General features: G+C 36.8%; 1 protein-coding gene across 1 annotated transcript; it reads left to right on the top strand.

The window, feature by feature from the left end:
* The first annotated feature begins 13973 nt into the window (after positions 1-13973).
* LOC128235703 (uncharacterized) lies at positions 13974-15860 on the top strand. The gene has a single exon (XM_052950506.1). The coding sequence runs from the start codon at positions 13974-13976 to the stop codon at positions 15858-15860; it is 1887 nt and encodes a 628-aa protein (XP_052806466.1).
* The last annotated feature ends 335 nt before the right edge of the window (positions 15861-16195 follow it).

The raw sequence follows: 16195 nt of genomic DNA, 5'->3' as shown, positions 1-16195 counted from the left end.
AACAGTCTGGAGTTTGACAGGCCCGGTAAGACTATTTTGATCCGGGATTATTATCCTCTTATTATACACAGGAATAGCTGAGAAATTCTACCGACAATGTAAAGCTAAAATAAAAGCCTTACACTATATTATTGGCATTGGCTTTGTGAAAAACGGACCCGAGAAATGTTGTGTTGTAAAGTATTTGCATTAGCTGCATTAAAACTATGTAGGTATATTTTTAATTATAAGAAGTTGTCGGCGATTTCGGGTCCAAATATCACAACAATACTTAAGTCATTACTTAATCACAATCTTTCAAACAAGTTTATCTCATAAAAGGATAAAATGGCACACTATCGTACATTTTTAACTTGTTCTCTTCGGTTATATTGATGGAAACATCTTTGGTCAATATTTTACAGAAAAATAGTTCCAGTGCAATTATTGTACTCGAGTTATTATTCAAGTAAATTTTGTTTGCTGCAATTGAGAAGTACTATTGATCAATGATGCTAAACAAAATAGGACATAAATAATGCTATTTCAAAAAAAGAACATGTGTGTGATTTTATGTCCTGTTATGTTGTTCTGTGACTTGAGAGGTATTGAGATTTTCGTGAAATTGAAGCCTGAACTTCTTTTGTTTGTGTTCACATGCCTGTTTATCGCTTTATCATACACCGTAACCAATAAAAGAATATCTGTTTAAGCTAACCCGCCTTATCAAGCTTTATTCAATTAATCATTGATGTTGTAGGTTATAATAATACATATGCATTTTTTCTGAGCCAAAAAAATTTCAATAGAATGTTTTTTTTCACAATTATGAATATAAATATGCAACAAGATTCTTTCCGTGTCAAATTATATTAGGTTGTTTACGAGGCGTAATAGCAATTTACACAGACCTTGATCAAATGCAATTGCAGTTATCTTTACCATCTATTAAGTTCTCAAACAAAAAACTTCCTTTCATGTTAAATTATATCAGTATGTTAGCTAAATTTCAAGAGGCCTACTAACATATCACACAGACCTGAAGCAAATACGAGTTTGATATTATCTTTACGATCTAGTTATTTAATGGGTACAATGGGTGAATATATTTTTAAGGTTATAGCTCTTTCATTTTTACAAACGTATTGACATGTATAGGTTTTCGATCGCAAGGACAAAGGCTTAAACATGAAATATGACACTATATAAGGCTGACTTTAAACCACGAATAGCTTTTTAAATACAGTTCTTTGTTACGGTATTACCTAACTTATTCGGATCAAGTTTATTAATATTGTCAGCGAATATATATATTCACACGGACTTTTATCTTAATAGCATAGGACTATCTTTTTCGTACCGATTTTTTAAATAGCGATCTTGTTTGTAATTACATTATCATATTGTTAATAATTTGCTACATGATCCGTGGAAATGGCCACGCACCGGCAAGAACATGTTCAATGCCAGGAAACGTCTATGGAAAATAACGAACAAAAATATCATGGGAAGAAAGGACCAATCTACTGTGAACCATGCCAGTATGATGACTCATTTGAAGAAGCAACAGCATTTTGTGTGACATGTTCCGAGTATTTATGTCAGACCTGTTGTCGCGATCACAAAAGAAACAAAGTTACAAGAAAACACTTGCTGTTAAAGAATGATGATATTCCCGCGGACATAACGCCGTTTACGACCATAAAGCAACTATCGACCTGCAAGATTCATCCTGATAATTGCATCGCATACGAATGCGAAGACCATGAAGCCTTAGTTTGCGTTTTCTGTCTCACGGAGAGCCATCGAAAATGCGAAAATGTCAATGATTTAGGAGTTGATATTTCTGCGAATCCGGAAGTCAACCTAATGGCTGCACTTCAAAACAGAATGCATGTGTTAAAAGCACAACAAGAAGAACAAAGAAAGACCAGTGAAATGGAGCAAGAAGAGGTGAAAACCAACATACAAAGCCTGGATGCCAAATGGAAGGATCATATAACCGGCTTGAGAAATGACCTTGAGACACAATTAAGCAAACATTCTTTCTCAGAGAGAACGCTTTGGAAAGAATGGATTGATGGCTGTCAAGAAGTCGAGACTGAAATAACAAGAAACAAAATGTTGATAGAAACACTTATGAAACACGGAACTAAACGGCAAATATCTGTTGTTCTGCGACAAACCAAACATGCGCGCGCTGATCTTAAAGAGAAACTGCAATCACTGGAATGTAAGCGTCAGCGAAATATCGCGCTTATTAACGTGAAACAATTTGATGTGTTAACAACTATAGCAGAGTTATCTTTAGAAGAGAAGGACAAAGATAACATTGATATCTTGGAAAACACAAGCGATGAAATGCATGACAATGAGGAATGGAAAAACAAACTTATCGAGAAAATTGATAAATCGATACAAACTACTTTTCCTGTCTCGACATCTGGTACAAAACAAGTGTCATCAAAACCATTCTCAGAGAGAGAAAGCGGACAAATTATCACGCTTGTAAAAATCAAAACACCCACAGACACGAATATTTGCAGTATTTTGGGAGTTAAATTGTCTAGATATGGAATCCTATTAGCTGATTTTGGCAACAGTAAGCTTAAACTCTTCAGCAGTCAATTCGATTTAATTTACGAACAATCTCTACCTGGACAGCCGATTGATATGACTTCCGATGGGGAGTATGCTTATGTTTGCTATTCAGACGTGAAGAAAGTGACTAAACATCGCATACACAAAAAATCGATAGAGGTATTAGTGGAATTTGCAACCAAACTCCAACCAATAAGTCTGTCTGTGTCTAACACCCGACTGGTAATTTTGTTTGCGACCAATGAGAATTTTGACAGTGCAGAAGTTGATGATGTATATATACTAATCGTAAAAGGAAGTTCCATAGATACCAAAATCTCGTACGATTCCGACGACGAATGTTTTAACTATGTAGAAAACGCAAAGAAAGTCTCTGTTTATGATGGGTCATCAGTTGTTTTTTCGGAAAACACACGGGTTACATGCTATACAATCGATACACATGATGGTGTACTCCTAGATCGTGAATGGTATTACAAATCGCATAAAAATAACGTTCTCAAAAAAGCAAAAGGGGTCGCGAAAGACAGTGAAGGGAATATCTATGTTTGCGGTGAAGATTCAAACAACGTTCATCAGACATCATCTACAAATTACAGACGTAACCGTGTGGTTATCCCGAACATCGATAAACCCATTTGTGTCGCCGTTGATGAGGCAAATGATAGACTTATCATCGGGTGTCGTAGTCATGACTATCTGCATGTATACTCTTTCAAATAGATAAAATGTGGAACAAAAGTAGTGTGTACTAGAACACTGTCACTCCGCTTGTTTGTAAACAGTTAAGTTTGAAACAATATTGCTTAATTGTTAATATTCCTGTAAGTGAGACTTTTATTGTTTATTTTGATCTGATGATAAAGATTTAATCGAATAAAGTAGTTATAATTCATTTAAATAAGACAGTGGCGGTGACCTTGAGGTGAAAAGATCGGTTTCCACACAAACACTAAATGGCGCATGGGCACAGGAACTTAATATTTTGGTTGCGAGTTGAGCATTACAATTGAACGACTCCTATTGATTATGTAAGCGGTAAGTCAAAGGTCATGGTCAAAGTGACATTGAGGTGAGAGAAGGGTTTCTGCACTATAGCTGAATATACTTTAGGTCTAAATTCCTAAATTCCATACCGGTGATGTGTGTTTGCCACGACTAGTAGATGTCTTATATTGATCTTATATCGGTAGGTTAAAGGTCGAGGTCACGGTAACCTCAGGTTAAAAACGTGTGGCGGTGACCTTACGCTAAACAGTGATTTTTGCTCAATAATTAAAGAACGTATACAACCAGGACTATTATACTTGGTTTGCAAGTTGGTCATGCTAATAAGATGACAATTTTTGATTTTAAGATCAGTTGGTTAAAAACCAAGGTCGCGGTGACCTTGAGGTGAAAGAAAACGGCTTCCGCTCATTAACAAAAGACCGGCTAGGATCAGTCGGTCAAAAGTCAATGTCAAAATGATTTTTGTAACACATGAAGTCCCGTATTTGAACGGAAAAAAGTAGGAGGAGCTTAGCTGAACAGTAACTATCATACGGATACATAACAACGCTAATGATGAGCATTTTCTTACCTTTCGTTTATACATGAACTCCCATTATATAACGGTTACAGGTAAAATGATCTTTACCGTGCATCAAAAATTGTGCGGATAAAAAGCAAACACTATTCATTTATACTTATAAACATGTACTAGTTATTGAACGTTGCCTTTGACAACAGAAAGATCTTAAATGCTACAAAGATCAAGCCAATCTAAAGGACACTGATAAATATTCATGTGAAATTTCATAAGCCTACTGTAAATCCTTTTGGAATAGACATGAAAGACGTTATTTTTTTCATTTCCACTAAATAATGGACATGTCTATGATTTGCAAACCGGGGATGCCAATGGGGGCGTATAGGGATCTTCAAAATACATGTAATGAGAAGTGGACTGCGGGATTTGGGCTTGCCCAGAAAAACCAAACCGCTTTTCGGGAAATACACATGGCACCTATATTTCTCCAACATATTTTGATGCTTCAAATAGCCAAAGTTTTGTGTCCTTCATTCAACCTTTGAGATATGAATACAGATTGGAAAAGATACTGTACTAGTACAATTTTTTTTTTCATTATTACTAAACATTTATCCAATAGGACAATACTTTTCTTATATTCTAGAATATTGATCAATGATGTTTATCAACATTTAACATAAATAATGCGATTTTAAAGATAGTAACCTATACGTGATGTTTAAATGGGCATATACAAAACATCATATAAATAATACTTTCATGACCATTTTTAAAACTGTTCCTGGAGGTCTTTGCGATTTTCATTACATTAAGTTGAATACAAGAACGTGGAAACAAATATAACCTTCTTAACAGGAAGAATTGCACGTGACTACTAATAATTATTGTTGTAACCTTATACTAGTTAATGTTAAAAGTAACTTTTGGGAATGTTTTCTTTTCCTGAATTGTTTCTTTTAATGTTTTTGTAGTACGACTTATCTAAAAACAGATTTGGCCCATATATATACCAGGTCAAATACAAAAATCACCCATACATAAACTTATTTATGATAACTGGTATTGTAATTTAACATTTTCACGATAAGATCAAAATCGTGAAAATCAATGTGATAAAGAATCGGTATGATATTGGGAAGATTGCGGTAACGTGCACAAATTCCTTTCACAATTTGTTATCATAATTTGTTAATGATTGTTTTTATTGCCTTGTCCTGATCAATAGCTTGAAATCCGCCAAGGATTATCATGAAAACTGTTATTTATGATGTTGTGTATATATGCCACCATATATATTGAATGATGTCTTGTCATTCTGTCAATGAAATGAGTTGAGAGAGCGATTGAGAAACAATCAAGTATTTTCGTTATATTGGATCCTGTTATTGTAGTTTTTATAAATGTAATTGTTTTGCTTTTTCACAAGTAGCTACCAATAAAAGAATATCCCTTTTCCCTAAAGGACTAAATGAAGATTAATTTAAATTAATAACGATGGTGTAGTATATAAATTTAAAGTTTTGTGCGTGCACTTTGTGCCCAAAAGGCTTCACAATAGGATAGTTTGTAAAGTATGAAACACGATTCCTTCAGTGCCAAATTATCTTTGCATGTAATCGATAATTTGTAAGGTGAATCAAAGTATCTATACGATGTATAGAAATAACAAATCTTCAAACCGTTTCAATAAGGTTATAAATGGGCAAATCGATACCTTTTGTAAGCTACGGATTGAACGTTGCTCGCCGAGTGATTTAGCCCAATGATGTGTTAGGATATTCGTTTTTTACAATCTTGTTCTGCATGTTATGGTTTCCATTAACAACGACAAAGGCTTAAACAGAAAATATGAATTAGATAAAAAGACACAAATCTAAGTATGTCTTTAAAATTTAGAGGCCGTTGTTGGTCTTGGACTGATATAACTAAATAGGGATTATTGTCTTCAGCAAATAGATACGTGGACGCGGAATTGAGTTATCTAAACTATATGTGTCGTACCAATTTGCGATCGAATCACGTGGTTTTTGTAAATAATATCTTTTTTATAAAATGATAAAATATATATGTGATTGGAAACATACATTGCGTAAAATCTTCAATATCATGGAAAAATGACGGAATGTAATGAGCCTAAATGCAATATGAAGAAAGGACCTATCTTCTGTGAACCATGCCAGTATGACGATTGTTTTGAAAAGGCAAAGGGATTCTGTGTGGCATGTGCCGAGTATTTGTGTCAGACCTGTTGTCGCGATCACAAAAGAAACAAAATAACACGAGAACACTCGCTGTTAAAGAATTATGATATTCCCGCGGACATAACACCGTTTACGACCATAAAGCAGCTATCGACCTGCGATATTCATCCTGATAACGACATCGCCTACGAATGTGGAACACATAAAGTCGTGGTTTGCGTTTTTTGTCTCACGGAGAGCCATCGGAAATGCGAAAATGTCCATGATTTAGGAGTTGTTGTTTCTGCCGATTCGGATATTAACATTATGAAAGAACTTTAGACCAGAGTTCATGTGTTAAAAGCACGAAAAGCAGATCAATGGAAGTCAATCGAAATGGAGCAAGTAGAAGTTCAAAACAATATTAATGGCCTTGTAGCCAAATGGAAGGACCATATAACCAACTTTGGAAGTGACCTTGAAACAAAATTAAGCGAAATGTCGCACTCCGAGACAATGCACTTGATAGAATCTATTTATGGCTGTCAAGAAATCGACACGGAAATAACAAGAAACAATGCGTTGATAGAAACACTTATGAAACACGGAACAAAGCGACAAAAAGCTGTTGTTTTGCGGCCAACAAACATGCACGCGTTGATCTTAAAGAGAAACTTCAAACACTCGAATGTCAGCGTCAACAAAGTATCGCGCTCATTAACATGAAACAGTTTGATGTTCTAACAATGATCGCAGAGTTATCGTTAGTAGAGAAGAGCAAATATAAAATTGACACATTGGAACAGACCAGCGATGAAGTGCATGACAATTTGGAAAATATACCAAGGGAGAAAACTGATGCACACACACACACGAGTTTTGCTGTCTTGAGCCCTGATGCAAAACAAAATTCCTCTAAGCCGTTCTCAGAAATAAAAAGCGGACAAAAGATAACTTTGTTTAAAGTTAAAACAGAAACAGACACAAACACTTGTGGTATCTTTGCCGTTAAAATACGAGGTTCTTGTTTCTGATCATCGTAACCAAAAACTTAAGCTTTTCAGTCGAAAAATTGACTTACTTTGTGAACAATCACTACCCGGACAGCCGGTAGACATGTGTTTTGATGGAACCTTTGCCTATGTCTGCTATTCAGACCTGAAGAGAGTGACGAAATACTTCATAACCAAAGTTGCGATTTGTCTTTTGACAGAATTTCCAACCAAGCTCCAACCGATAAGTTTAACTGTTTTTGACTCCCGACTGATGATTTTGTTTGCAACTAAAGAGGACTTTGACAGTACGTCATCTGACGATGTTCGAATTGAAATCCGAAATGGAAGGTCAATAGATGCCACCATCTCGTACGATTCCGACGATGATAGTTTTAACTATGTAGAAGATGCAAAGCAAGTATTTGCATTCGATGCGTCGTCTGTTGTTTTCTCGGAAAACTTGCGGGTGTCCTGCTATACCGTCGGTAAGCCGACTTGAAAACCAATACATCGACAATGGTTTTACCAATCACATGCCAATCACATTCTAAGAAAAGCGAAAGGGGTTGCGAAAGACAGTAAAGGGAATATCTATATTTGCGGTGAAGATTCCAGCAACATACACCTGGTGTCGTCTATAAACCACATGCGTAACCGTGTGATTATCCCGCGCTGTGATCGTCCTGTTTGCATCGCCGTAGACGAACAGAAAGATAGACTCATAATCGGATGTCGGATTGGTAACTATTTGCAAGCGTACTCATTTTTCAGGTTTTCTTAGTTGATAATTTGCCTTTTGTTTGTATATCCAGGATTAATGTTGTTATTTCATAACTTGTAGTTTGATTATTCAGGTGTACATATGGTCAAAAATCATATTAAAAATTAAAAGCTGAATAATGATTCCAAACTCGCAACAATGTTTCGTTTCTTGTCCTTTATTTATAACACAGAGAAACAAAAAATTTAACAGCCTCAGTCCTGTCCTTCACGTTATACTTCAACTCTTCATATTCAGTGATTAAACAGGCTCCATCAGAAGACAACAAGACCGTGCAGGTTAATATATCAAATACAAAACGAGTGACTACAATCTTCATTCCTTTCTCACTCTTGTTCCTGTTCTGTCACTTGGTCTCGCACTCTCTCGAGCTCCGTCTCTCTTTTCAGCAATTAGCTCGTATTTTGGACATATTTATTAAACTTTACGGAAAAAAAATCCACATTGTTTTTACTTAGAAATAATATATATCTTTCTAAACACCTTTGAGAAACAAAACATTGACACTGTTTCTGGTTTTAAATCGTACCTTAAGTCGAATAATTCAAAACCAAATACTCTGTTTTCTTATGGAAAGCGTCGATTATAGGTCATGCACACTCGCTTACGTAACGAATGCAGAACCATCACCTTTTTGTTAAAAATAGTGTTCCTTCATCCCTCTGTACGTATCATTATCTTCTTATCCGTCTCCTTTATATTGCCCAAAGAAGACTTCTGCTCAACTCTGTGGAGGCTTTGACTGACGTAACTTTTCGCAATTTACTATACAATGATACTGCCCTTACAGAAGACCAAAATAAGACATTGTTTTATGCAGTTCACCTCTTTATTCAAATGAAATATTTCATTTTAAAAGCCAGTGAGTGTCACTTCATACTACTAATAGTTAACCCCACCCAGGATTGTCTCCTTTCTGTAAACATCTGATATTCAGTACTACCAACCAGGGCTCAGCGAAAAATAGGCACTGGAAGTAGTTCATTTAAACATACCACCATACCCTCTTTCTGCTCTATTATCCTCTTTTACATTCTTATTCTGTTCTCAAACGGAATTAGCGACTTTTGTATTCGATAGGTGAAAATAAACTAAGCTTACAGTAGCATTGTTAATCACACAAAATGTTTAACTTTTACCCACTATCTATTCTGTGTACGTCGTGTGAAAACAAATCTTTAATTATGTGATAATATTAAAGGAAGCCAAATCACGTTAAACACTACCACTTGATTCAGTTCAACAAAATCAATATCATTGTCTCATCTTCATTGTAAACTGTACAAATGTCCGTCATTAAATATGTACTTTTGCTTAGGTTTAGAGTAGAACATTTTTAGATATACTTATATTTCGTTCTAATCCCTTTCTTGATTGTACATATGTTTTCTGTTTGTCTTTATGTTATGTGTGTATTCGCTAATGAATAAAATATGTTAAAACAAAACACCTTCAGTTGTGTTCACCAAAGTCGATTCAATGAAAACGGTATAGAGACCTAATACAACACACACAATTGTTTTGGTTACTTTTCAATGATGTAGAAATTGTAGTTTAGTTAGATTTGTTCTTTTTTATACTGGAATTCACTAAATGTATCGTTATTGGCCAGTTTCAATACTCATGACTTAAGATTAACTCTCTGATACAATTACTCTTAACAATAAAACCCCACTTATACATTGTCACATCCTATTTGAAACTTATATGACATTTATAAAGATATCATTTTTTCAATTGCTTGACAAACAAGCTCGCACGTCAAATATTTTCAAAAACATTATGTGATAGTTTTAAAACGTCGCTTTTGTTGCATGAAGGTCATGCACTGGTACCCGGGTACCCGCCCGGTTGGTTACGTATTGGCAGGTACCCTACTACAAGATCATTAGTTCAGCATATAAATAATGCTTTTGTTCATCTCCGTATAGGATATACAATTTATCTTTCACGTTTCATGGTTATATGTTTAAAATACCTACATGTAAACATGTGATATTAATTATGCTTTACACTCAAACTTATCCAAAATGAATGGCAACTTTTGTGCCGTGTAGTTGGCGAAGCATGAAGCATTATTTGCGCTCTAGTTGCATGACGGGATACACACCAGTATTAACACCCAAAACTGAATTTAGTAAAAAACAAACACACAAGCCGGTGAACAATTGTCAGTTGACTCACTGAGACGAATGTTCCCAAAAAACTAACAGTTGAAATGTGTTCGGTAGCATTGAGGTGACATGTGTACGGTATCACGAATGTGACATGTGTACGAAAGCATGAAGGTGACATGTGTACGGTAGAATGAAAGTGACATGTGTACGGTAGCATGGAGGTGACATGTGTACGGGTACATGGACGTGACATGTGTACGGTAGCATAGAGGTGGCATGTGTACGGTAGCATAGAGATGACATGTGTACGGTAGCATAGAGGTGACATGTGTACGGTAGTATAGAGGTGACATGTGTACGGTAGCATGGAGGTGACATGTGTACGGGTGCATGGACGTGACATGTGTACGGTAGCATAGAGGTGGCATGTGTACGGTAGCATAGAGGTGATATGTGTACGGTAGCATAGAGGTGACATGTGTACGGTAGCATAGAGGTGACATGTGTACGGTAGCATAATGGAGACATGTGTGCGGTAGCATTGAGGTGACATGTGTACGGTAGCATGTAGGTGAAATGTGTACGGTAGCACTGAGGTGATATGTTTACGGTAGCATAGAAGTGGCATGTGCACGGTAGCATATAGGTGACATGTGTACGGAAGCATGGAGGTGACATGTATACGGTAGCCTGGAGGTGACATGTGTACGGTAGCATGGAGGTGATATGTGTACGGTAGCATAGAGGTGGCATGTGTACTGGAGCCTGGAGGTGACATGTGTACGGTAGCATAGAGCTGACATGTGTACGGTAGCATAGATGTGGCATATGTACGGGAGCCTGGAGGTGACATGTGTACGGTACCATAGAGTTGACATGTGTACGGTAACATAGAGGTGACATGTGTACGGTAGCATTGAGGTGGATTGTGTACGGAAGCATAGAGGTGACATTTGTACGGACGCCTGGAGGTGACATGTGTACGGTAGCATAGAGGTGACATTTGAACGGTAGCATAATGGTGATATGTGTACGGTAGCACAGAGGTGGCATGTGTATGGAAGCATAGAGGTGGCATGTGTATGGAAGCATAGAGGTGACATGTGTACGGTAGCACAGAGGAGACATGTGTACGGTAGCATAGAGGTGGCATATGTACGGGAGCCTGGAGGTGACATGTGTAAGGGAGCCTGGATGTGACATGTGTACGGTAGCATTGAGGTGATATGTGTACGGTGGTATTGAGGTGGCATGATTACGCGAGCCTGGAGGTGACATGTGTTCGATAGTATAGAGTTGAAATGTGTACGGTAGCATAGAGGTGACATGTGAACGGTAGCATAATGGTGATATGTGTTCGGTAGCACAGAGGTGGCATGTGTACGGAAGCATAGAGTTGACATGTTAACGGTAGCATAATGGTGACATGTGTACGGTTAAGTAGAGGTGACATGTGTACGGAAGCATAGGTGTGACATGTGTACGGTGGCATAGAGGTGACATGTGTACGGCAGCATAGAGGTGACATGTGTACGGTAGCATGGAGTTGACATGTGTACGGTAGCATAGAGGTGACATATGTACGGTAGCATAGAGGTGACATGTGTACTGTAGCATGGCGGTGGCATATGTATGATTGCATAGAGGTGACATATGTACGGCAGCATAGAGGTGACATGTGTACGGGAGCCTAGAAGTGACATGTGTATGGTAGCATAGAGGTGACATGTGTACGTTCGCATAGAGGTGACATGTGTACGATAGCATTGAGATGACATGTGTACGGTAGCATGGAGGTGACATGTGTAAGGTAGCATGTAGGTGACATGTGTACGGTAGCATTGAGGTGACATGTATACGGTAGCATGGAGGTGACATGTGTACGGTATCATAGAGGTGACACATGTACGGTATCTAAAGGTTACATTTGTACGGTAGCATGGAGGTGACATGTGTACGGGTGCATAGAGGTGACATTCGTACGTTAGCATAGAGGTGACATGTGTACGGTAGCATGGAGGTGACTTGTGTACGGTAGCATAGAGATGACATGTGTACGTTAGCATAGAGGTGACATTTGTACGGTAGCATAGAGGTGAAATGTATACGGTAGCAATGAAGTGACATGTGTACATTTTCTAGATGTATTAAGTTGGAAAGAAATCTCAAAAAAGGTAATTTGTGCAATGGAAAAGTCATAATATGTCAACGTACATACAATACAAAGGGATAACCGGTAGTTTCTGTGTACTTGGGATATGCTACAAAGTTCTACATTTGTTTTATTCGAAACTGACAACTCTCGTTTTATGCCCTTTCAATTTATAATTTATTTTCATTTTCACGCCGACATCTTACACATATTTTAAAAGTAGTTGTTGCAAATAAAAATCGCGACAAAACTCGTACAATAATGTCTATACCTGTAAAATATCTTCCGCCTATCTTTAAATGATGCAATATCCGTTGAATTTAAGATTTAGACGCACAAAATGCACTATATCATGGCTATTTTGCATTGTCTGTCACTAGTAATTAATAAAGAGGTGGGAACATAAGTAATAATTCAATAACTGCTCAGTGTCATGTTTTCACACCTTGAAATGCAATATCTCAAGTTCTGCTCTTTGTCATGTTTTCACACCTTCATGTAGAAATGTAATATCTCAAGTTCTGCTCTTTGTTATGTTTTCTCAGCTACATGTGGAAATGTAATATCTCAAGTTCTGCTCTTTGTTATGTTTTCTCAGCTACATGTAGAAATGTAATATCTCAAGTTCTGCTCTTTGTTATGTTTTCTCAGCTACATGTGGAAATGTAATATCTCAAGTTCTGCTCTTTGTTATGTTTTCTCAGCTACATGTAGAAATGTAATATCTCAAGTTCTGCTCTTTGTTATGTTTTCTCAGCTACATGTGGAAATGTAATATCTCAAGTTCTGCTCTTTGTCATGTTTTCTCACCTAGATATCGAAATAACTCATCATTTGATATGACACTTATTACAACCTTATTATACTGTCCACACTTATTACAACGAATATTTTGACGAAATTATGAGTGTAATGTACAAAACGAAATGTTATATTGTATATTTGTTAAGGGAAACACAGACACAATAAATATGGACGTGAAGCATAAATGAATAAGTGAATGAATATAATTTCTTGTAATATATAAACTTAAAATGGAATAATTCATATTCCCAAACATAGCCTTCGGATTTCCCTATTCAGAAAAAAATCAATAAAAAAAACAATACATTCGAAAGGAAATCCCAAACAAAATGCAATAATTTCAATTTCATTATGTCTTTATTTGTAAAACAAGCAAAGCTGTTGAATGAACGGGCGTAGGGCTATCGGGAATAGGTTTTTGATTTACTATATTCTGCATAACCTGGGATTGACTTTACTCAAATAAGTTTTGGAAAATCCAGACTGACTCAGGAATCAAGTTATTGAAACACAAGTGTCTACATTTAAGCACAAGAAGAAGGTATGATTTATTCCATTTCGACGTATCAGCAGGTATAGTTTCCGATGATAACCATTTTAGATACAGCTTTTTGTTGTATAATGTACGATGTGAAATAACTGAATCCGACTCAATTTATCAATATAGTCAGCGAATAGATGAAGTTGAAGAAACGGACGCAAGTTATCTGTAATGGACATGTTATCTTTAGAGGACTTAATTATCTGTTTCGAACTGATATTTACTTGAATGGCGTGTTTGTAAATGTGTGATTATTTAGTTTATAACTTGACAATAATGATCTGTGAAAATGGACATGAACCGTCAAGAAAATATTCAATACCAGGAAACATCAACGGAAAATAACGAAAATGAATGTAATGGGAAGAAAGAACCAACCTTCTGTGAACCATGCAAGTATGATGATTCGTTTGAAGCAGCAACGGGATATTGTGTGACATGTGCAGAGTATCTGTGCCACTCCTGTTGTCGGGATCAAAAAAGAAACAAAGTTACAAGAGAACACTCGCTGTTAAAGAATGATGAAATTCCTGCTGACATAACACCGTTTAAGACCATTAGGCAACTATCAACATGCGAATATCATCCTGATATTGACATCGCATACGAATGCGAAGACCATGAAGCCTTAGTTTGCGTTTTCTGTCTCACGGAGAGCCATCGGAAATGTGGAAATGTCCATGATCTAGGAGTTGATGATTCTGCTGTTTCGGATGTTGATGTGATGGGAGCACTTCAAGAAAGAATACAGGCGTTACAACTACAAAAGGAAGAGCAACGGAAGACAATCGAAATAGAGCAACAAGAGGTGAAAACAAACATTCAAAGTCTGGTAACCAAATGGAAGGACCATATAACCGGTTTGGGAAATGACCTTGAAACAAAGTTAAACGAAGTGTCGCTCTCCAAGACAAAGCAATTGATAAAAGATATTGGCGGCTGTCAAAAAGTCGAGACTGAAATAACAATAAACAAGACGTTAATAGAAACACTTATGAAATACGGAACTAAGCGACACATATCTGTTGTACTGAGACGTACAAGCCGTGCACGCTTTGATCTTAAAGAGAAACTTAAAACACTGGAATGTCAACATCAACAAAATATTGCGCTCGTGAACGTAAAACAATTAGAAGCACTATTAACGATGGCTGAATTATCTTTAAACGAGCAGGACAAAGATAACAACGACATCTTGGAAAACACAAGCGATGAAGTACATGTCACTTTAGATTCGGAAAATAAACCAACGGATAAAATTGATCGATCCATACAGACTATACTACCTGTCTTGATCAATGAGCCCAAACAAAGGTCATCCAAGCTGTTCGCAGAAAGAAAAAGCGGACAAAAAATAACTTTATTCAAAGTCAAAACAGAAACAGATGTGAGCATGTGTGGTATTTTTGCCATTAACTTAGCGGAGTACGGAGTCCTCGTTGCTGATTATGGCAACAGAAAACTTAAGCTTTTCAGTCGTAAATTTGACTTTATTTGTGAAAACTCGCTGCCAGGACCGCCTGTCGATATATGCTGCGATGGAGAGTATGCTTATGTCTGCTATTCAAACCTAAAGAAAGTGACGAAATATCGCATAAACACGACATCCATTTGGCGTTGTAATGAAATTTCCACTAGCTACCAACCATTAAGTCTCACTGTATTCGACTCTCGACTTATGATTTTGTTTGCAAATACTGAAAATTTTGACAGCACGGCAGATGACGACGTACATATTGAAATTCGAACCGGAAGTGCTATAGATTGTGCGATATTTAAATCCGATTACGAAGGCTTAGAAGATGTGAAAGACGCAAAGCGAGTTTTTCACTTCGATGCGTCGTCCATAGTACTCTCTGAAAACACGAGGGTGTCCTGCTATGATGTTGACACTCAAGCCAAAAAGCTAACATGTCGAAAATGGTTCTATAAATCGTATCACCAAAACGTTCTGGAAAAAGCAAAAGGGGTCGCGAAAGACAGTGAAGGGAATATCTACATATGTGGTGAAGATTCCAACAACGTTCATCAGGTGTCGTCTACTAATTACAGATGTAACCGTGTGATTGTTCAGAACATCAATAGCCCCGTGTGTGTCGCAGTGGACGACCAGAAAGATAGACTCATCATCGGATGTCGCGATGATAATTATCTGCATGTATATTCCTTCAAATAGACAACCTGACGAGCCACTCCGTCATAAAATTTGAACTTCTGATGTGCAAGATTTTACAACATGTACAATGGTATCGCTGTATATGGGTATTCGTCAACTTTGTATCGATGTTATCTATTTGTACTTAATGAAGAGAGTTAAATCCTACAGTTTGCACATTAATTGCGCGAAAGCATTCCTATTAGAAATATTCACATGCTCGGAATGCAAAAGTAATATTTGTGTATGAAGTCGAGCTGGATAAGCTCTATATTCTATATTGTTTTTTGAAATATCATTAATGAAGTAGTTAGATACACATATATTGTTATACCATTTTTGTTCATTAAAAAAGG

This window comes from Mya arenaria, chromosome 5 (assembly GCF_026914265.1).
Source record: "Mya arenaria isolate MELC-2E11 chromosome 5, ASM2691426v1".
NCBI classification, from domain to species: Eukaryota; Metazoa; Mollusca; class Bivalvia; order Myida; family Myidae; genus Mya; species Mya arenaria.
This window is presented reverse-complemented; position numbering and strand designations above follow the sequence as displayed.

What these genes read in the sequence shown, in the direction of transcription:
- LOC128235703 (XM_052950506.1), top strand. Translation starts at nt 13,974, where the DNA reads ATGGACATGAACCGTCAAGAAAATATTCAATACCAGGAAACATCAACG.